At 37.4% G+C, this 22,779-nt stretch overlaps 1 protein-coding gene across 1 annotated transcript in view; it reads left to right on the plus strand.

Annotated features, from left to right (window-relative positions):
- The window catches only part of ABCA13 (ATP binding cassette subfamily A member 13), a gene marked incomplete at both ends in the record, with an annotated part of 453,164 nt that overhangs the window by 350,184 nt on the left and 80,201 nt on the right, over positions 1–22,779 (plus strand). Inside the window, 4 exons of the mRNA XM_080920446.1 lie at positions 4,938–5,094; positions 8,279–8,532; positions 11,937–12,132; positions 14,627–14,736. Coding sequence (XP_080776572.1) covers positions 4,938–5,094; positions 8,279–8,532; positions 11,937–12,132; positions 14,627–14,736 — 717 coding nt within the window. The remainder of the gene's footprint in view (positions 1–4,937; positions 5,095–8,278; positions 8,533–11,936; positions 12,133–14,626; positions 14,737–22,779) is intronic.

Genomic DNA, 22,779 nt, shown 5'->3' on the forward strand with positions numbered 1-22,779 from the left:
TTAAATAGTCCAAAACTAAATCTTATGAGATGTGTTTTTTAGAAAATGTTTAATGATTATATTACTCTAGAAAACTCTATGTTCACAACTGGGGGATTCTGGGAGAATTAGATCTAAGGATGTATAATCATGATTTTCCAAGGGTGATAAACTTCCTTGTTATTCTGTTGCTATGAGCAGATACCAGTACCAAGGCAAAGTATAAACTTAAACTATGTCAGACATAGCAACATATGCCTTTTATCCCAGCACTTGGGCGGTAGAGGCAGGGGAATCTTTGTGAGTTTGAGACCATCTTTTACATACTGAGCTTCAGGACAGCCACAGTTATGTAGAGAGACTCTGTCCTCAAAATAGTGGATGAAGAATGAATAAATAAAACAAAATATAAAAGTAAAACAAAATTATTTAAATGGGAACTTGTTTACAGTTTAGAGGGTTAGCTCATTATCATCATGGCAGAGAGTGTGTCATCAGGCAGGTAAGCATAGTGCTGGAGCAGTAGCTAACTTCACAGCCTATCTCAAGTAACACGGCTCCTCCAATAAGGCCACCAAGGTCATACCTCCCATTCTCTATTTAACAATTCCAGTAATGGAAACCAAGCTTCAAATATATAAGCCTGCCAAGGACCAGCCTAGGCTGGGAGAGGGATTCTGAGGAAGGAGTGTTTGGGAGCAATGGGAAGAATGACCCAAAGTCAAATCATGTGTCCAAGCTGACTGCCTGTGTTTTTGTGTTTTTGTTTTTTGTTTTTTGTTTTTTTTTTTTTTTTTTGCTTTCTTTTTTTTTGAGACAGTTTTACAGATAGCCACCTGCTTGAGGCAGTTCTCTTTTACTCAAATATATATATATATATATAACTTACTCATATGATATATATGTATATATATTTATCATGGCAAGTGAATCCAGAGATCTGTCTGCCTTTGTTAGCATAAAAAATAGACTTAGCTGGGGGAATTCTGTCCTGAGATTATCATTCCAACCATGACTAGACCTAAATCAGCTCTGTCCCAGGATGACCTAGAACTCAAAAATCTAACCTCCCTCTGTATCTCACTGCCTTTTTATCTTTCTGAAAAGGTGGCTCATAGTGCCATATTCTGAAAGAGAAGGCCAAGAGAAGCCAATTGTGACATATAATGAGTCAGAGGACCTCAAAGGTTCTTATTTTATCATTGATAAAAGAAAGAAAGAGCTACAGATGTCAGTTTGGAACCTGTGATCCCTATCATAAGAATCTCAGTTTTAGCAGCTAGTTTCAGGCTCCATGCTCTCTCTGGATGAGAGGAGTAGAGTGACTCCCCTTCTTCATCCTTTTCTATCTTCTCTTCCTCATCTTCCCCTTCCTCTTGCTCCACCCCACCGATTTTACTTGTTCTAGTCACAATTTTCCTCTTTCTACTCCTCCTTCTAGAACCTGTGGGTATCAGGAACCCAAGTGGAAAGTAAGAAGTCAACTCCCGGGAAATGCAAAAACCCAAGGACACTTTCAGATTTGAAATAAATCTATTGATTAACTGGTGTCTGACAGATAAGGAACAGGAAAAAGGAATGAAGTCTTATGAAAGTTAGAACACAAATACTCATGGTAATTTGACTTTATACCAAGGAAAATGCTTATTTAGACTCTGACAGGATCAACAGCAGATTAGTATCAAAAAGAGTAAAGAATACTGGAAGTTGTAGACCTGGTTGGAGGATGAGCTCTGGACCAGTCTGAGCAACATAAAGAGGCTCTGTCAGATGAGAGAAGTAGAGATAGGGTAGAAGTGAGACAGAGATAGAGACATGGCAGAGACAGAGGGACAGAGATGGACAGACAGAGAGACAAGGAAACAGAGACAAAGACAGCAAGATAGAGACAGAAACATAGAGACAAAGACAGAGACAGAGGAAAGGAAAGAAAGGGATAGAGACATAAAGTGGGGGAGACTCAGAGACAGGTAGACAGAGACAGAAATGAGATGCAGATATCCATAGGATGGATGAGAGATACACAGAGAGAGACAGAGATAGACAGATTCAGAGATAGAGGAGAGAGAACAAGTAATGTTGACAATAGTACATACCTTTAATATTAACTATCAAAACTTCAGAACACAGAGGCAGAAAGACGGGCATGAGGCCACATATTAAGACATTTCTTTCAAATACCCCAACGAATTAGAACAAAACAAGAAAGTGACACTAAAAATATCTCAAACAAAGGACAAACAACTTAGATTAAAAATATAAAGTTAAGAACATATTTGATGCATGTTTAGTGCTAAAGAAATGTGACAATGGAGGATGGACTCCTGTTTGTCCCCCAGGGAAATTCACACAGCAGAAAGAAGGGAGCAATTGTCAGGAGGAGCATTTGATATGTACTCATAAATTGCAAAATACCTGCAAACAGTATGCCGACCTCCAGAGAATTATACAATCATTAAGGTGACGTGTTGTATTTTAATAAAAGAGCAGAGAGTGATAAAAACCACAGTAGGTTTCATATAAAGTAAATTATACTCTATAAGTCAATTTAAATTTTCCCTTAACATTTAGGAAAGACTGGGGTAGGGGCTGGATCTGCCAGTATGTTAATTTCAACCAAGCATTTGAAAGGAAAATAATAAAAATGCAGCTTAAAAAAAAACATGGAATCATTGCTGGTGGAAAATCAGCTCCACGATTCATTAATGCAGAAAAGGAAATCTCCAGGGATGTCATTTAAGACTATGTCTTTGTCTCTGAGTCTTTTTTCTTAATACAAGGCTTTGATCCACTTGTCAAATACTTGAACGACATAACCCAGTATGAAGACCTTACATAAAGATTCTATGCATTCCCCAGTGGAGTAGAGACCGTGGATGATGAGGTAATTAATTGCTCAAGTGTAGCTCAGGGTGTCCGGGTTGACAGTGAGAGGGGAAGGCACTGTGAGACCACAATATGAACATAGAGATGATAATCAAAGCCAATGATCTGCCTTTGCCATGCTAGCCAGCCACATCAGATATTTCATGAGGGGCTCCATGCCCTCCCCAGATCCCTCTAGCTCCCACATTTTCAAGTGTGACTGAGAGAGAGCTGCCTGGATGCCTTTTTTTTTTTTTAACAAGGAACAAAGAAACGCTGGATCTCCTGTAGTTGTGGCTTAAGTATTGTTGTCTCAGCCTATTAATACACATGTATAAAATATGAATAATTTGTCTTAGTTTCAGACATTTGCTGAATCAATAGTTTTATCACACACACATACATGCACATACACACACACAAACACATACACACATACACACAAAACTTGAAATGAAAGCTTCTACTATTGCTTATATGTGTTTCAGTTGTCAGAATAATTTGTCTCCCCCTCCTCATTTTTTGCCTTCATTTTGTCTTTTTCTTAGACCAGGCTGTCCTTGAACTGTCTATCTTCCTGCCTTACAGCCTGAGCTCTGGAATTATAGATGTATGGCACCATGCCTGTTGCCCAGTTTCTGAAGGCAACCTTACTTGATGAAGGAAAACAGTTGAGTTCTGGCCTAGAAAGGACATTAGGAAATGTGTGTAGGATTAGGGATAGGATTTGGTTTTTCCTGATCATACTTTATTTTAGACAGAACTAGTCATAATTAACATCAGTAGTCAGTTATGCTTCACCGCCTTGGCAGGTATTTTCATTTTACTTAATTATTTTATATAACACATATTATAGAGAATTGTTCTGATGCACTTGTCTCCAACATATTCTTCATGGTCATTATAAAGCAAATTGCTACTGAGTGAAGTTTCTGAGATACTATATGACTTTATACATCATACCTCACACATTTTTTTCAAGTATAAGAATCTTTCTTTTAACACATGGGTGTTCTCTAGAGTAACAAATTATAAATGACCAAATGCTATCTTAAGGCTCTAAAATCTACCACACAGTTTTGGAGGCTCATAATATTCAGAGCAAGTTAATGTGTTAGAGAAAGGTATTTAAAAGGTACAAGAATATCTCAAGCTAATGGTCACCACAGGAAATATTGACAGGTCTCGTTTGGGTGTGGTGAGAATACATTTGGGCTCAAAATAAATGAGTCTTTTTCCAAGAGCGTATGATTTTTGCATAGTTGTCTTCTCTGCCTGTACCTGGAACTTTCCAAGTGCAAGAACCCTTCAATGAGGAACATTAAGTTGACTGCATTTTACTTTCACAAAAGAAAGCTGAGGGAACTTATCCTTGGCTAGAAAGCTGGTTCTATGAGGTAAAATGGGAAAGATGGAAGCAGAGGTTTGGCTGTGTGGATGTTGGAGTAGCTCCTTGGATCGTGTGACCACTGATAAAGCTCAATACTTAACAGTGCTCCTTGCTACCCGGCCTGGCTACATACTCAGGTGCAGTTCCCTGGCCAGCTTTACCTACAGACCTGCAGCAAAAGATTGCTCAAGGTGTCAACCTTATTATGGATACTGTGCCTACAATTTACAGATGTTAGTGTCATTTTCCAGGTGGCTGGAGCATAGGGAGAGGATAGAGGACACAGCAGAAGTGACAGCACAGTCACTGGAATGAATGGGACACTAGAAATGAAGCTCTCAGTGCTTACGCTTATGTTTTTTGTGAAAAAATAGCTGACTGTTGCTTTATTCTTGGGGTCTTTCAATTCCCTCTATAATCAGTGGGCATCATTCTGTCAATAGGCTTGAGAGGCATAGGATGTCCTACTGAGGGAAGTGGACAAAGTCCAGTGGAAATCCCAGACCTCATAATACTTTTCCTTCACCTTGCAGGTTTTTTTTTTTTTTTTTTTTTTTTTTTTTTTTTTAAGCAGACTAGTAAATATATTACACAAAGCAAGGAATACTCACCATTCTAAGAATATTGCACCTGTACTTCAGGTCAGTTGTGATAAAAAGAAGTGTTTCATGAAAATAAAAATACTTTTTCTTCTGCTTCTTAGATATGCAGTGATCCCATGGATGTATCTGCTATCCAGAATCTTCTCCAGTTCGGACATGGCCTTCATCTCCTACATCTCCTTGAACTTCATCTTTGGCTTGTGCACCATGTTGATGACCACCATGCCCCGGCTCTTGGCTATCATTTCCAAAGCTCAGGTGATTTAGTCCCAGTGGCCCATTTCCAAAGGTGCAAGAGAGAGGATTGTGCAGAGGCCCACTTCCTTGTTACTACTGTGACAAGGCTATTTCACACAATGTAAAAGAAAAGGGATTTATTTTGTCTCACAGTTAAGACAGCTTTTACTTTTACTTAGGGCCTGGCAAGAGCGTGTCTTAGAAGAGGGTGCTCACCTTCTGGTGAGGGCAAGGAGGAGCCTAGAAACTAGGTATACCTATTATAGGTCTTCCTTCAGTGTTCTACTCTCTTCAGCAGAGTCTTCATGCTCAAGTTTATAGAATCCCTCAAAGTAGTGCCAGCATCTGGGAACCATGCATTTAAGGATAGTTATTGACTGCAAAAGTTTCTGTGATGTTTTAAGGGCTGCTGTCTGAGTCAGGGCAGGCCCATATAGGAATTCGCCATTTTATTCCCAGAGTCCTTCTCAGGGATCCTCAGATGTTGACTTATTGTAGGTAGAGGCATGACTCAATAAAGTATGTCTTATCAAAGTGCCACAATATCCTGGCTTAAAATCTTTAAAATACCTGCCTTGTTTATAAGCACATGATAGTACTCCTAAAAAATCAAGTCTGGGATTCCTTGTTCTTCCCTGGGGTATGTGTAGGTTAATACAGTGCCTTTCCTTGTATTAGAGGTAAAACAATACCCTGGGCATGGGTTGTTCAATGTGATTTTCACTGTGAGGGAAACACCTAGCAGGCCTTAGGTCTGAGCTGAAATGCCTTCTGTAGACACATCCCATTCATTCCCTCTACCCTGACTTCTTAATGAGGCTGTCTTTACTCTTGGCTTCTGTGTTCAAGCATCTGCATAGCCAGTGTAATTGGTGAATATAGGCCTCAGTCTCCTTAGCTGTCATATTTAAGTACTTTCCTTTTCTGATGTTTTATTCTCACCTCTGGGCACATTCTGTTCACAGGACTCTGTATGTTCTCATACACTCTTATGGCTCAGTAGTTCTCAGGTGTCTGAACCACCATCTGACATCTTCATTTGGGAGGCAACAGTGTTCCCAGTAGAAGGATATATTGATACTTGCAGTTCCATTGAGAGAGGGACTGAAGCCTGCCCTATTGGGACAGTATCACTCCTTATGGCTGGGCTCCAGACTTGATATCCTCTTGAATGATGGCCAACATTATTTCTTATTATCGTGCTTCATGTTTGTGTAGAAGCAATGAAGCATGTAAATATAAATTTTGCATTCAATGAGGGCAATGATCTATTTCAGTAATTTTTTTTTTTTACAGATTGAGTTTGACACTAATCTGTATTAATATTCTGAACCTTTAAATAGACAGCTTGCTGAACAATTGATTGGCTTTAACTTGAGGAGAATATTGAAATCAGCAGAAGAGACATAAAGGCATTGCTCCACCCCATCGATTTCTAATGTGACATGGTTTATTGAAGATGCTGTAGACTGTGGGGAGGGTGGGGAGGAAACCAGATTCAATACAGATACAGCTGGGAGAAACCAAAGTGAGGTCAGCTCTGTAAGAGTTAGATAACAGAAGAAGGGCACATTAACTCCAAAAGGGAGAGGAAGATGAAACCTAGGAACTAAAGAGGAAGTTATCCAGGGATGCTTTCATCCACAGAAGTCTCTTGCTAGATTAAAAGGCAGAGTTATCTGCAATGATAAACAGCTTCTGCTCATTTTATATAGGCACCAGGCAATTCCTGCTTCCTGGAAGAACTTCATTTAGTCATTTAGCAATGAGGAATGGAGGACATTTGACAGGATTCACTGTTGATCTTTCTTTTGCCTTTGCTCCTTATCATGAGACTGTTTGTTAAAGCCATTTTGCAATATTTAAATGTTCATTCTAGTTGATATCAAATGTTCATTGTCATGTTAAAAAGCATTATGAACTTGTAAAATTAATGAAAGGTATCAAGAATGGCAGTGGGCTCTTGGGACATAAGCTAGAACAGCCAGTGTTAACGACTGTATATGCAGACTGTAGTACCAATAGGATTCTTTTTTTGTTGCCAACTTACTGTTCAAGAATAATGTGTCTTGGGTTGGGAGGCAAGGCCAGGCATGTATCTATCTCCTACAGATGAAAATCTCTGCTTAAACTATGAAAACATTAGCAGATTTAAGATTATAGTTTCTATTTCTCTATGCACTAATATTTCTCAATTGCTACTCTTCCAAAAACCAAACAATTAATTTGTCAATCCATAAATCCATTTGTATTCTTATTAATTAATCATTAACATATTACATAATCCTTAATACTTTTGTAAAAATCACCGTGGCTTCCTTAAAACGAGTTACAGAAATGTTGCTGTCACCATATCATGTCATTATCTCTTAGCTCCCACATTCAAAGCTATTTATCTCAGATTATCACTAATCCTTTCAGGTAGGATGCTCATTGACACAGGCATAGCTCAATGTTGGTTTATATGTAGTTTTTTTCTGAAGTCTTGTTATAGACTCACAGGTAGTTGCCATTTTTGTTTGTTTGTTTGTTTGTTTGTTTGTTCTTTAATATGGTAAAAACTAAGAGAGATTGCTAGGGGATATTTCTGTTTCAATACAAACACTAATTTCACTGTAGAGATTATTACTCCATCTCTATTTACTCAAAACTTATCTTTAAAAGGATTTCTAAGCCACCATATTGGGTGATAAAAATTCAACATTTATCTTGGGAGTGGTATAGATATTTAATCCATAACATTCTGTCCCATGGCTCTCAAGACTCGTGTCTTCTTCAGGTGGAAATTATAAATTCATTCTGTCACAGTAGCCCCCAAATATTTTGCTTATTGTGGCCCAGATTCTAAAGCATCTAATCTATAAACTTCATCAGGTTCAGATGTGGGTGAGACTCAAACTTATATTCTATCCTAAATTCTCTTCAGTTGTGAGCTTGTACAATCAAATTATATGGAGCACATATTCCTACTTCAAATGGAAAAAGAGGAAGAGAGGAAACTAGATTCCATCAAACAAAACCTAGTAAGACACCCATATTATGTGATCTCAGGGCTAATCCTGTCTGGATCTATGGCTATCTGAGAGTGTCTCTGAGTACCAGGTTGGGAAGAGTAGACCTGCAAGACTAGACAACAAAGTTAGTGGTATATGATATTAAAAAAAATAGTTTTTAATTTCATCTTTTTCCCTCTTTCACTGCACAGAATTTGCAGAAAATCTATGATGTCCTCAAGTGGGTTTTTACCATTTTTCCTCAATTCTGCCTTGGTCAAGGACTCATAGAACTCTGTTATAATCAGATCAAGTATGATCTGACTCACAACTTTGGCATTGATTCTTACGTGAGTCCCTTTAAGATGAATTTCTTGGGCTGGATCTACCTGGAGTTGACCTTACAGGGCACATTTCTTCTCCTCTTGAGGATTCTGCTACATGGAGACCTTCTAAGATGGTCAAGGTATGTACCGAAGGGTTCTTGCTTACTCTCTCTGACTCTTGAGTAAAGACTGAAGGAAAAGTCCACCTGGGGTTTGCAAGATAAAGAAATGTGCCTGCTTGACATTATGATGGATTGTACTAAAAAGTTAAAGATTTGTTTCTTTTTTTTTTTTAAGTTGGTAAGTATGAATCACCAACTAAATGGAAAGAATTTCAAAAGATAAGGTGCCAACCTTTAAAATAATTCTTTCAGTTATTCAGTTGTTTGAATTTGTTTTCCATGTTAAATCTGCTCATTTTTTCAGTGAATTTGCATAGACTAAAAGTGAATTTGGTTAAGACCATAAAGTAATTTATGTTTATAATTAAATGACATCAATTCCTAGAGTCAGGACAGTATAGGGTTTTAGTGTAGCCACCACATGCCTTTGGCCAGTGCAGTCTTTTTGTCTTGTTCAAGTGAAGATGCTGAGAATGTTGTGTATAGATATATGTTGATTCATTGATGCGCCTGGATGATTGCGCGTGCACACACACACACACACACACACACACTCACACACACAGGAAGGTTAAGGTAGCTTTGCAAAGATTCTAAACCTTTGTCAGATAAAGAGCATTTCTGCTTTTCCAGTAGTCCCTGGTTTGATTTCCCCCCACCCACATGATAGATCACAATCATCTGCAAGTCTAGTTCTTCGAGATCTAATGCCATCTTTTGGCCTGTTAGCACATCAGTCACACAGATGATGTACAGACATACATGCACACAAAACACTCTTGAAGATAAGATGAATAAATAAATATTTTAGAATGCAATTGAAATTGACAAGCAGCTGTGTTTTCATGTTTTCACTATTGCTTGCCCCACTCCCCCAACCACACCACTTAACATACTGATTCTCATTTTTGTCTTTGTTCCTATGATTCCTGCTTCAGAGATTCTCCCCCACCCTCACCTCTCTAATTATATTTTTATATTTTTCTGAGACAGTCTCTCAAATCTGGGATTCCTCATAGAAAATCTATCACCACCTTGTTACTAAACAATCTGTTGCAGACATAAAGCACCATTGTTAATATTTTAATTTTTTTAATTATTCATTTTTAGCAACACACCAGGGTTGCTAAGGTGGAGAACCATTTTGAATACAAACCCAAAACTCCTCTGAATTTGGCTATGATTATTCTGAACGTTCCCAGAGCTGACTGATTCTAGAGTCGAATTGTGAACACCTTTTAAGTGTAATTGTTTATCTGATAATCTTTAATACTTGAATCTGTTTAAAATATTCAGTGGAGAATCCCTTTGGCAGCTTTGGTTTCTCAGTCCTCTAGCTGTATCAAAGGAGTTTTCCTCAATGAATAAAGAAACGATAGAGGATATTATTCAGCCTCTGCTTTAGATCAATGCGTTTGATGTCCACAGCAAATAGTCATTTGTGTTTTGTTATATTGATGCAAAGGGCAAGGATCAGAGACATTGTCTACCTTTCTGCTCCCTTATGACTCACTGTCACAGCAATTGTGCTCCATTTAATTTATTATTGAAATCTCAATAGAACCAAGTCAGTAATTGGTGCTGAATAAGAATAGCCAAGGTTCAGCAAGTCCTTCATAGGGAAAATTACAGCAGTCCTAGATAAAAGTTGGAGGAGAATGGGAAAAGCCTGTCTCCTAAGGGAGCTAGACAGAGCTCACCCTTTCCAGCTGAAATGTGTTAACAGCATATGGCTGGGAGCTAGTGTGAAACCCACTTTTCTGGAGTCCTCTAAGTTGAATTGGATTTCACCCCCATTTCCCTGCTCTGCTTAAGTCGACATTCTCCATTTGTACAGAGCCCTAGCCTGACACCAACCCACATAGATGTTTGTGTGTGTGTGTGTGTGTGTGTGTGTGTGTGTGTCCTCTTTACACTGTAGTCTAGAGCTTGGCTGTGTTCTCTGATTCCATAAGCAGGCAGAGTTAGTGTCACCATATGGTTCAGATGCCAGCTGTGATGAATTATCGGAACAACCCTACTTTGTCTACCTGGATCTGTCTTTTGTTGCACTATGATTGGTGTATGACTAACCAGAGGTGGAAGAATTAGGAACTTGGTTTTTTTTTTTTTTTTGCACGTTACTCACCAAGTTTTTGGCTGTCCTTCAGTCATCAGAGTGAGGAAAGAAGAGTTGAAGAGCAAGGAACCCAATCTCTTCCTCAAGTCCCGAGTTGCTTAGTTTCAGTGATGTGATCTACAGACATACATGAATTTTTCCAGGCAGTTTTCATCGGGAGAGAATAGGAATTGTGAAGGCAGACCTCTTAAATACCAACAAAGAAACTGCCAAATGATGGCCATTGTGTCATAAAAACAAATAGTCCTTGAGCCAAAAGGCATTAGTTTATGGAGTTTCATAAAATGAATGAACTAATCCAATCATCTCTTGGATTGTTAAGTTGAATACTTCCCATGTTTTCTTTGCCCTCCTTAGTTTCTGCTCCTTAATAATAAACATCTGGGTAACCATCTCTCTCATTTTTATCTCTTTTGAATCATTTCATACATCTTCAAATATTGTTCTCTTATCTGTATTATGTATTCAATGAATTATAGTTTTGTAAAATGGTAACTTCCAGACATGGAAAAATAACGCATAATAAGTCATTGGGATGAGTTAGGACTGAGAGTGAATATTTCTCTTAGCTAGAGTATTCTTTTGTTTTGAAATAATTTAAGAATCGTAAAAGATACTATAAAAAATGTTTCCCTCCCTATGAATAGATGGTTATATGGTTTACACAACATATCAGAATAAAGAAGTTGATATGAGTTTGATATTGACACCATGCTTGGTTTTTACTTAATCATTAAAATGTAGGCACATTATAGTTTACTGGAGAAATAAAAATTTACTTGAAAGATAAAAATACCTAGATGAAAATGCTAATGAAAACCTAAAAGCCCAGATTAAGAATGAACCAGTTCAATATGATGATTAGATTTATGATCATTTGGCAAATATTTGTTGAATACTATATGCAAGATATGCAAAAAGCCATCTATCTAACCTATTATGAAATCCAATTTATACTACAAGTTTAGTATTGGGGTATTGTTTATTTTTAACAAAATACCAATATATGTTGACATTATATTTTTGCACCTATTAAAAGATCTACTATGACTCTATTATTCCCTAAATTAAAAAAAAAAAAATGCCTCCAGTGTTGACTTCTCTTGGGGTCTTTGGTAACAGGTGCATATTCTTTGTGGAAAAATTACTTCCCTGGTAATCAGTATGATGCAGGTAATATGCTCTGATAGCATATGCTGGTAATGGCCATGGACTCTGCCTTCTGTCTTCACAAGTGTCACTTGGGGACTATTCCAGGACTGTCCCTGCTGGGAATTAATTAACTCAGCCTTTATCTTCCCAGAGGGGACTCTGCCCTGCAGGACACAGCCAAGCCTGCTAAGGACATGGATGTTGAAAAGGAGCAAATGAGGGTGCTTGAAGGAAGAACAGGAGGAGACATGTTGGTGTTGTGCAACCTCAGTAAAAGTTACAGAAGTGTTTTCAGGGGGAAGACTACGGCTGTTCAAGGCATTAGTCTTGGCATACCACGAGGCGAGGTAACACAGCTGCACGCTTTATCCTCTACTCTTAAGAACCCGGGAACTCTAATTGCAATTCTATTTGGGCTGGTCTCTGAATATCTGCAAGGACAGAAAAAAGCCACCCTCCAGTGTCCAGAGACTCTCACAATGTCACAGAATCAAAGTTGGAGACAGAGTCTTGGTATAGTGGAAAATTTCTAATTGATTCAAAATTTATTTTCTTTCATGATTCTTTAAGTTTTATGTAACTGAAGAGTTTTAGGAATGGTTTAACGGTTAGAGTGACTTGTATTGAGTACAAATGTTTTTTTTTTTTTTTAATTTAGTTAAAGTTGCAACCTACTTCTTTCATTTTTTTGTTCTACAGTTTGCCTTGAGTCCATCTTAAATAGTGGTTCTCAACCTTTCTAATGTGTGACACTTTTATACAGTTCTTTACATTGTGGTAACCCCAAGCCATAAAATTATTTTATTGCTACTTCATAAATGTAGTTTCTCTACTGTTGCAAATCATAATGTAAATAACTAGTATTCAGGATGTTTGATATGTGACGTTCAGAGGGGTCACAACTCACATATTGAGAACTGCTACTCTAGGAGAATGGTATTCTGCAAGGTTTAAATAATGAACATACCACAGCAGCTCTGGAGAAATCTTTAATCAGAACTGACAGAAGGCATATACACTGATTCTTGTTTAGACTCAATACATAATGGGAAATCAATCCTGCAAATGATTATCTTTAATTAACTGTTAGAAACAAAGGCACACCTGGCATTGCATGGCTCAGGCTCTGGATAAACCCAGTGGTTACCTGGCTTTCTCATTGTCAGCCACCAGGCATGCACTCTGGCTGAGCAGATAATCCAGATATGAATACCCTGGTGTACACTGAGACCTAGAGACCCATCTAAAGCAATCTGGGAATGACCTAGGATGGAACCATTATTTCTAGAACAACTGGACAAAACATTAAAGATTGTTTTCTAGCTATTGTTTCTATTCATTTTTTGCTACCTTGATCTGTAATCTTACTTTATTAAATTTTGAATTAAAATTAAGTACATTTAAATCAATATTTGTTTCCTCACTATCTATCCAGAGCTCTAAGCCAAAAAAGGATGAGGGGGACAAAAGAAAGAAACAAAACCTTGAAAGTACCTTGGCATGGTGCTTCTTGTACTTGAGGTTCCATTTGGGCTATTCCTCATCAGTGTTCCAATCAACTGAAGATAAGATCAGATCACAACTGTGTTTCTATTGTCTCAGGCCTCTGATGGCTTATTGCATCAATACAAGAAAGCATGCTGAGGAAGCTGCTCATGTCATGGCTAGATGCTAACAAGACAGAAAAAGGAGGGACCAAGTTCCAATATACTGCAATAGCTCAATATTATTGAGCAAAATTGGTCAGCTATGTATACCTCCTATGTAATTCCAAGTCCACTGACCACAACTATAGCACACGGGTCCCTCAGAACTTTCAAGAGCCAAGCTGTAGGATGCTTCCCCTCTTTTTCTAAATAATTTTATGAGCAGCATCTTTGGTTGCCCTGATAACGGTGACACAAGGAAGGTTTGAATGACATAGACTCTTATATTATAGGGGAGAAAGATCTAGTGCTGTTGGAAGAAACACAGTGATTGAGGCACATGGTGATTCAGGGTATTGGTAGTGTCCCAAGGCACAGAATAGAGGCAAGTGATAGGTGGCATGAAGGCAAAATGCAGACACAACAATTGTAATATTGAGGAAGCCAGCTGGTATCAGTAGATATTAGCACTCAGACATCAGCAAATGGGTCTGAGATCTGTGGTCCAAGAAGGATAAGTGTGTCATATCCAGAGGTACAAAACAGATACCAGGTCTAGAGAATGGGATGAGAAAGCAATTTTGACATAACTTTAAGACAAGATTGAAAGAAAAAAAATCAGCTAACTCTCAAAGTATAAAACTGGACGTTGTTTTCATAAGTAATATGAGGATTTTCTTAGGCTCTGAGTAAAAAGTGGATTTATAATCTCTTCAATGGAAAAATGAAGGCATGTAGTGACCAGCAAAATCTATCATCCATCTACCTACCTATTTATGTATCCATCATCTAAACATATATGATCATCTATTGATTGTCATCTTGTCAATTTTTCTGTCTATAAATTTATTTAATTTTGTATCCATCAACTTCTATATGTGCATATATGTATCTGTTTACAGACACATCTCTTACTTGCTATCTAAGTACATATGTATGTATGTATGTATGTATATCTTGCATAATTGGTATTATTGTTACTTAGTACTTACTCTGTTAAGTTTTCTATATCCAAATTTATCTCGTGCAAATGCCACAGCAACATTCAAAGCATCAAATACCTTTTATACAATAGCATGGTTCCACAGCGCGCCAGCAACACATATCAGAAACATCAATATACTAGCAAGGCAAATGCCATTTCTAAGATGACATTTTATTGTACTTTGTGTGTAACTTTACTTTTTCTTCTTAGTGCTTCGGGCTCCTTGGGGTGAATGGTGCTGGGAAGAGCACAACATTCAAAATTCTCAATGGCGAAACTCCACCAAGCTCAGGATACGCCATCATCAAGACTTCTCAGGGGTATGGACCAGAATTTATCATTCATTTATTTTCCTCTGTACTCATTGTCTGTTTGCCATTTCCCCAAAGGGAATGACAAAGTCTCTCAGTATCAGTGGCTGGAGCTCAACCCTTGCAGCTACTATGACATATTTTTCTCAATCTTCAAATTCTGTCACTATTTGCATCACGCTTCCCATTTTCATTTAAGCATGCTCCCATAGCTGTGCATTTACATTTAGTTTTGCCCGTTATGTATGTGTTCACACTCACTCAGTCCTGTATGTGGAGAAGGATGCACCATGTCCGCTTGGCAGAACCTAGTACCCCTAAGCTAATAAATGCCAACTCCTAAGCGAACAGAGCTGAGATACGCCTATCTTAGCTAAACACAGAGCTTTGGCCCACTTCATGGTACACGTTGGTTGACATGCAATCTTACTATTGTTTGTACTTCACTCACTATTGGCCTGACACACCCTTGTTCTATTGTAAGTGATGTTATTAATGTTGAGAGTTCATGGAAATAGAAATTTGTTAGTGTTTCTGTTACTGATTACTTTGAGATAGAGTTTCTCTTCATAGGCTGGCATCGGACTCAGATCTGCCTGCCTTTGCCTGCCAAGTACTGGGGTTAAAGGTGTGTATTATTACTTCCCAAGTGAAATAGAAGTTTCTGCAATAAACATTTTCTAGACTTTATATTTTTAGTTTTTTAAAAAATTTCTTATATTTATAATTGTATGTAAATAGAAAGTTGCAGCTATAGTGGAGTCAGATTTTGTCTCCCTATCTTATTTGTAATTTTTTGAACCCTGAATAGTCCTTCCTTTTTTGAAGTCATAAAGTCTTTTCAATTTATCATTTCTATATACATAATTTATAAGGAGTTTATATTAGAATATATCTGTATAACAAATATAATTTGATTTATTTTTATCTGAATATTGTCTCAAATAGTTTCTCAACAATATACCTTTCTCATTTAGTCATTTACATTCTTTCTATCATGCTGATTTCTTGTCTGGTTGGGTATTTGGTCTCATCTGCATTGTTCCAAGGCACTTCTCAGTGCATCTCTTTTTGGTGGGCTCTTTGACTGAGTCTAGGAGCCAAATTAGCACAAAGCAGTTCCCTTAAAAGAATATCATATACGATTTTTATTGAAAATAGATTTCTCTCTCATATAACACATCCTGACCACAGTTTCCCCCGTGTACACTTCTTATAGCTCTCTCCCACTGCCCCTTTCCTCAGATCTACCTCTCCTCCATTTCCTTTCAGAAAAGAGCAGGCCTCCAAGAGACAGCAACCAAACGTGACAAAACAGGATGCTATGAGACAAGGCTAAAGCTCTCTTACTGAGACTGGACAAGGCAACATAACAGGGAAAGTCTCAAGAGAGGCAAAAAGAGTCAGAGACACACATGCCCCCACTCTTAGAAGTCCCACAAAGCCACCAAGCTAACAGCCATAACATATACAGAGAGGATCTGGTGTAAACTGCCAAAGACCCATGCTTGAATCTTCAGTCTGTCTTAACCCTGTTTAATTGACTCAGTGGGCCATGTTCTTCTGGTGTCCTCTATGTTCTCTGATTCTTACAATCTTTCCACCCCTCTTTCATGGAATTCCCCAAACTCTGAGGGAGAGACCTGATGGAGACCTCCAATGTAGATTCTCTCTGGCTGTGGGTCTCTGCATCTGCTCTTTGTTGACAGAGGACGGCTCTCTGATGATGAATAGACAAGGCACCTTTCTATGAGTACAGCAGAATATGTGTAGGAATCATTTCTTTGACTTTTGTTTTATGACCAGTCATATTTGGCTCTTTTATACACACATGGGGGATCTTCAGAAAAAAAATGCAGTCTGAAGAAATGGCACATGGAACAATTTTAGACAAAAATTGTTAAATTTGTGACTAAACGACAGGACAGAGGGATCTCTGTGTTAAAAGAGTATGCTTTAGACTTGGTACTGAGAGATATGTGAGCTTGTAAAACCCAGTGGAGCATCAGGGCTGCAGGCATGGGTTTGTTATTTAGTCTGTCACGGTTCTAGCGTCCAATCCCTAGTGATTGAGGGGCTTCCTTACATACCTTCCTACCCCTTCCTACCTTCCTTCCTTCCTTCCTTCCTTCCTTCCTTCCTTCCTTCCTTCCTTCCTTCCTTCCTTCCTTCCTTTTTTTCTTGCTTGTTTGCTTGCTATGGCTAGCGCAAGTAGAAACAGGCGAGCCAAATGCCTCTTTCTTTAACCAGGCTTCTTAGGTGCATTCTAACTAATCTAACTGCTCCACACCACTGTGGTATTTTGTATGTTTTGCCCTGCTGTCTTCTATATTGTCTTATATTACCAGACTGTCCTTCCTAGTTTCTTCTTCAAACTGCTTGCAATACTTTAGGAACTTCTCTGCTAAACATTTTATAGCAAACTCACCATTTTGAGTATAATTATATCAACTTCTACTGCAATTTGAGGCAACATAGCTTTTTTTTACTTTGTTTATCAGTTTACTGGATATTCTCTATATTTACATTTCAAATGTCACCCCCCCATCTCCCATCAACCCTCTCCTACTGGTGTTTCCATGAATATGGTCCCACCCCAAACTCCCACATAATCACCTTGGTAGCTCCCCTACACTGGGAAAATGACAAAAGATCTCTTCTCCCATTGAAATCAGACAATGCTGTCTTCTGCTACATATGCAGCTGGACCATTGGTCTCCCCGTGTGTACTTATTGGTTTGTTTGGTTGATAATGTTGTTTTTCTTATGGGGTTGAAGACCCTTTTAGCTCCTTCAGTCCTTTCTCTAGCTCCTTCATTGGGGTTCCTGTGCTCAATCCGATGGATAGCTTCAAGCGTCCTCATCTGTATCAGTATGGCTCTGGAGGAGCCTCTGAGGAGGCATCCATATCAGGATCCTGCCAGTAAGCACTACTTAGCATGAGCAATAGTGACTGGGTTTGGTGGCTGCATATGGGATAGATCCCCAGGTGAGGCTTCAGTCCCTGTTCCACTCTTTGTCCCAGTATTTCCTCCTGTGAGTATGTTGTTCTCTCTTCTAATAAGGACTGAAACATCCACATTCTGGTCATCCTTCTTTTTGAGCTTCATAAGGTGTGTGAATAGTTTCTTTTGTATTCCCAGCTTTGGGGCTCGTATCAGCATATCAGTGAGTAGCAATATAACTTTTTCATGATACTTTGTCTTAATTGTCATTGACTCACTGTGGTATATTCTGACATCCATCCAAGCCACTTTAGAAACAATCGTTTCTTAGGTCTAGAAATTTGCCTGATGGAGTCCTTGCACATCTTCGAGGTTGTTTATCAGGTGATCTTGACCCCAGCAAGAGGTAATTTGTCTCTCGTGTGCTTGTAGATTACATGTTCATTAGATTATCCTCTGAATTTCCATTTCTCTAGTTTACATTTTAACTGAGTTATGTGAGTTTATTCTATATGTTCATTCTTATATCCTCCCATAAACCTCCTGTCTAGCCTGGTGTTTATATCTTCAATCTTCTCTGGACACAAAGTATTAAAACAGGTCTTCAGTGGGTCCTTGTCACATGGTTATATTGAGAATGGCCTATGTACAACTTCTTAGAACTGGGTGCTGGTCTTATGTATGCCAATCCAGTGTGAGAAAATGAGCAGCTTGCTATTAATCATGAGATACTCTCAACCTCTTGTGATGAGGAATGTTGCTGTGTTCTAACTCAAAGCCCAGGGGATCACAATTTGAATTTGAGTTTGATCTCCTGCCATGTAACAGCTTCAAAGGGCTTTGAGTCTTCTTACCTCTGTAGGGACCAGATGTGTGGCCATTTTAATGGTGTTCAAATGTAGGCAGCAGATTGTAGAAAGCACACATGTGTGGTCATAAGCACTGCTTCTAGAATCCATTTCATACTTACAGGGCTGTTTATTTTTGAGTGTGGTTATTTACTCTAAAAAATATGGTGCTGCAATAAACACAATATAATTCACTAACTACATATTTTACATTTAGAGGAAGAAAATTTAAGGATTGTGTCCATAATTCCCCAGTAGAAATTTTAATTGACTTCATATTACACATAGATTGTCCTGAAAAGAACAAAGATTTTAGATAATAGTATATTTTTCTCTTCCACAAATGATATATTTTACATCAAAACAATCTTAAATTTAAAAATTATTTTTAATTTAATGGCAATATTTCAGTGTATTATTGCTTGTAAAACACATATTATATGCCATTTAAAACAATTGAAATTTAATTAAATTTATAAACTATAACATTTCTGTCCAAGGGCAGAGCATGCATTTTTGCTTCTGTTAGTCAGTGTCAATAGATGAAAACAACATTTATAATATTCAGACTCATGGATGCCAATCTAGTTTTGTGTATCAGTCACCATTCTAAAATGGAACCTACCTGTATGGAACTGAAAATCTCTTGAGGATTATGATGTTCTTTTTCCTTAATGGCCACAGAATTAAGACATAAAGCATTTTTATTGTTTGTGGTAGCATATGATTATTTATTCTCTTTAATTTGCCTATTTACAAGACTATATGGATAAAAGAATCAGAATTTAAAAGGGAATACAAAAAAAAAAAGGTTTACTTTTTTATTGCTGGAACACTGACTCCTTTCTTTATTATTCCATTCCATCATTTGTAAAATAATTGGAAAATGAAATTCAAATATCTGCCTTGGAAAGGAAGAATAAATTTGCAATCCCATAATGGTCTGGAAGTCTCTTATTATGCTATGTATCTGTGTAATTAGTTTAATTATAACTACATCACACTTGCATTAATTATATTTTTAACCTTGATTATTTGTAATGTTAATTGCACATTGGTATTCAAAGAATTAAGTAGGTAATTAGAAGCACAATAGAATTTGTGACTACCCAGAAAGCTGGAGAACCCCTTTCTGCCCACAAAGCCAGGAAGTGATTACTGCAGCAGCAGAAACACTGGGAACTATATGGGTTACTGCATTAAAGCTTTTTTTTTTTTTTTTTTTTTTTTTTTTTTGTCTGTTTTTGTGGTTATATTTTTGGAAAGTCCTTTTTCTGTTTAAATGTTTGATTTATTAATTTCTTTAAATGAGTAAATGGATGACTCACTCTTGAGAATATATTTATATAGATTTGAACTATATCATGACCTCCTGATATAATGGCAGTGGTCTCAAGCTGATAGCCACCTTGTCAAGAATCACATTATTTTATGATGATGATGAAGGGACCAGGATCTCCTGGTACTCAGGCAAGACTCAAGCTTTCTATGTAGCTTAGGATAACCTTGAGTTTTTAATCTCTTGCTCACCTCCTGAGAATTGAGACTTCAGGCCTGCTCCCACATGCAACGGAATTCTGCCAGCACTGGGCTAAAGTTTGGGGCTGAAAGTACCTCAGATTAGAATATGTATGCTTCAGTTCATCCCAGCTTTCTTTGTGGCATAGCATCTCCTTTTCTAACACAGGAAGAATGTTTTGATTAGATATTAAATCCCATAATATTGGGAATTGCAGCCATGGATTAAAATAATACTAAGGACAAGACTCATGATTTTCTGTGATTCTATTAGTCACAAATTATTATACAACCTGAGTCTTACCTAATAATTATAATGGCCTTGGGAAGAATATGTTGAAGTCTAATTTCACTGACAAGGAATTCTCAGTTCAGAAAAATTGAGTCATTTGCCAGAATTCAAACTCTAGAACACAGTAGCAGAGTTTGATTTTTCTCAACTTTATTTTTGTAATTAAAATGTTTTAATTTTGAGAATTTCGTTCATGAGCACTACAGTTACATAATTTTGCACCTCCCCTTAACTCCTTAACTCTTCTTGTGTTCCACCACTTCCTGTATAATTCATAGCCCTTTCCTCTTTAATTGTTATTGTAGCATTTTATATATGCCCTATTTAGTCTATTTAGTATGCTCATGTACACACGTACATACACACATACATGAGATTCAGGTTCACTGTTTGGGAACAGATGGCTGAATAACTTTTCAGAAGGCTATTCCCTGGAGTAAACTGAGTCTCCATCTCCTAGAAGTCATTGACTGCTTGTAACTAGCTCTTCCTCTAGGGGTGCGTTCTTATTAAATTTCCCTCAGCCATTTGTCATGTTGACTGGGGTTTTTACCATTATGTAGGTCTTGTTAAGGAAACTATACTGTTAAAATTTTATGGGTATGGTATCCTGTCATGTCTAGAAGATCAATTTTCACTGCAAGAATCCTGGTCATTTGGCTCTTACAATCTTTCTTCATTATTTCCTCAGGGGTTTTCTGAGCCTTAAGTATAAGACTAATAACTGGGATTGGCTTTCTTTGATAATATATTTTCAATATGTTAAGTTTTATATCCTGGTTGTAGCCTCTGTCTTAAGGAGGTAAGAAATTTCTTTGATGAGAGATGAGAATTACATTAATTTGAGGGTTAATTAATATAAGGATATATATTTAGGTAAAAACTATATTGATTCAGGAAAATGGCAATAGTAGGTTTCTCTTTTGGGTTCATAACCTCACTGGACATGGAGAGTTGGTTAGGTTTTAGTACCAGGCATGAACTCTCTTCCAATGAGTAAGTTTAAAGTTCAATTAGACAACTGATGGTTACTCCAAAGATGGTTACTCCACTATTGCACCATCGGGGATGTTACTGAGCTGGTCCAATAGACACCTAAAACCATATAAGTTATTCCCATTCACCTTGGTTGTCTCACAGTACATGAAGATATGTTTCTGTTACTGAAGGTATAGAACATTTCAGCTATGAGACTTGGAGGAGATGAACTCTAAGTGACCGGGAAGTTCGGTTTTCGAAAACTAGCTCTTATAACATGTGAACGTATGATCAAGCTACCAAGGGAGAAAAGCAATCAATAGTTTCATCCAGCTGTGAGGCATAATTTTTTTTAACTTTAAATCTTACTCAGTTCTTAACCTACTATGCCTATTAATAGAGAAAACTCTAAAAGCAAAGAGAAGGTAATAAAGTATGGAAAAGGAACAAGATGAGATATTCTTAAAAGAAACTGACAGCAGAACAATACACATATTTTTGCAACAAATGTTCTGTAATATTTAAAATTCAAATGCTCAGAAACTGGGTTTCAAAGAGCATGAATTGTACATGTCAAACTTAACATACTGTTACTGCAACATTCCAGGTGAGAGGAGTGACAGTCTTAGAAATAAAACAAAACAGAACCCATAGATACGTTAAGGCCCTTTAAGTAAGATTTGAGGAAAATGTACACAGAAGTAGAGAGAGAGAACATATGTGTAGAAAACTACATTGCTGCAAATACAAGCAGGAAGTCTGTATTTCATGCAGTGATCCCAAATAAAACCCTGCATATTGGTTTTCAAACTCTAAGAGCAACTATTAGATTAAACAGATAGAACTCATCTCCACTAGAACAAGTCATGGAAAACAGACACTTATCATCCTTTTTGAAGCCATTTCCTGGAATTTATGTCACTGTTAGAAGGCATAGTTGAGAAATAAGGGAAATTATATTGCAGTCCTTTCCACATAATATATTTGAATTTGTAGATGTAACGGGAAGTCATTTAAATACAACAGCACATTCAACGTATGTATGAATCAGGAGTACAGTCTATCTAGCTGTTTAAATCAGATACCACTTTGAAGAGTAATAAGCATGATTAAATACACAGCCATATATACCATGTTAGTATATAGAAATCTCAGTCATCTTAACAATATGATTTTTTACAAGGTTGTATTGACCTATATAAATGTAAGGGACTTTGAAAAGGATAGAGGAAGCTTAACACTGAAGTTTATGTAGAAAAAGAAAGAAGTTTAATCATGGTGATTTTGAAAGAGAATAGACATTAAGTAATAGTTTAGCGCATTGTATGGGTTTTCTAATAAATAGTGCATTTCCAGTTAGATATATTAATACACAAAATCAGAGACATTAATAGACTAAAAAAATTTGAAAGTATAGTCTGAAAATCACATATTAAAGAAAAAAGAAAACCAAATGCCCAAATTACTCCCA

Source organism: Micromys minutus, assembly GCF_963924665.1.
Source record: "Micromys minutus genome assembly, chromosome: 1".
NCBI lineage: Eukaryota > Metazoa > Chordata > Mammalia > Rodentia > Muridae > Micromys > Micromys minutus.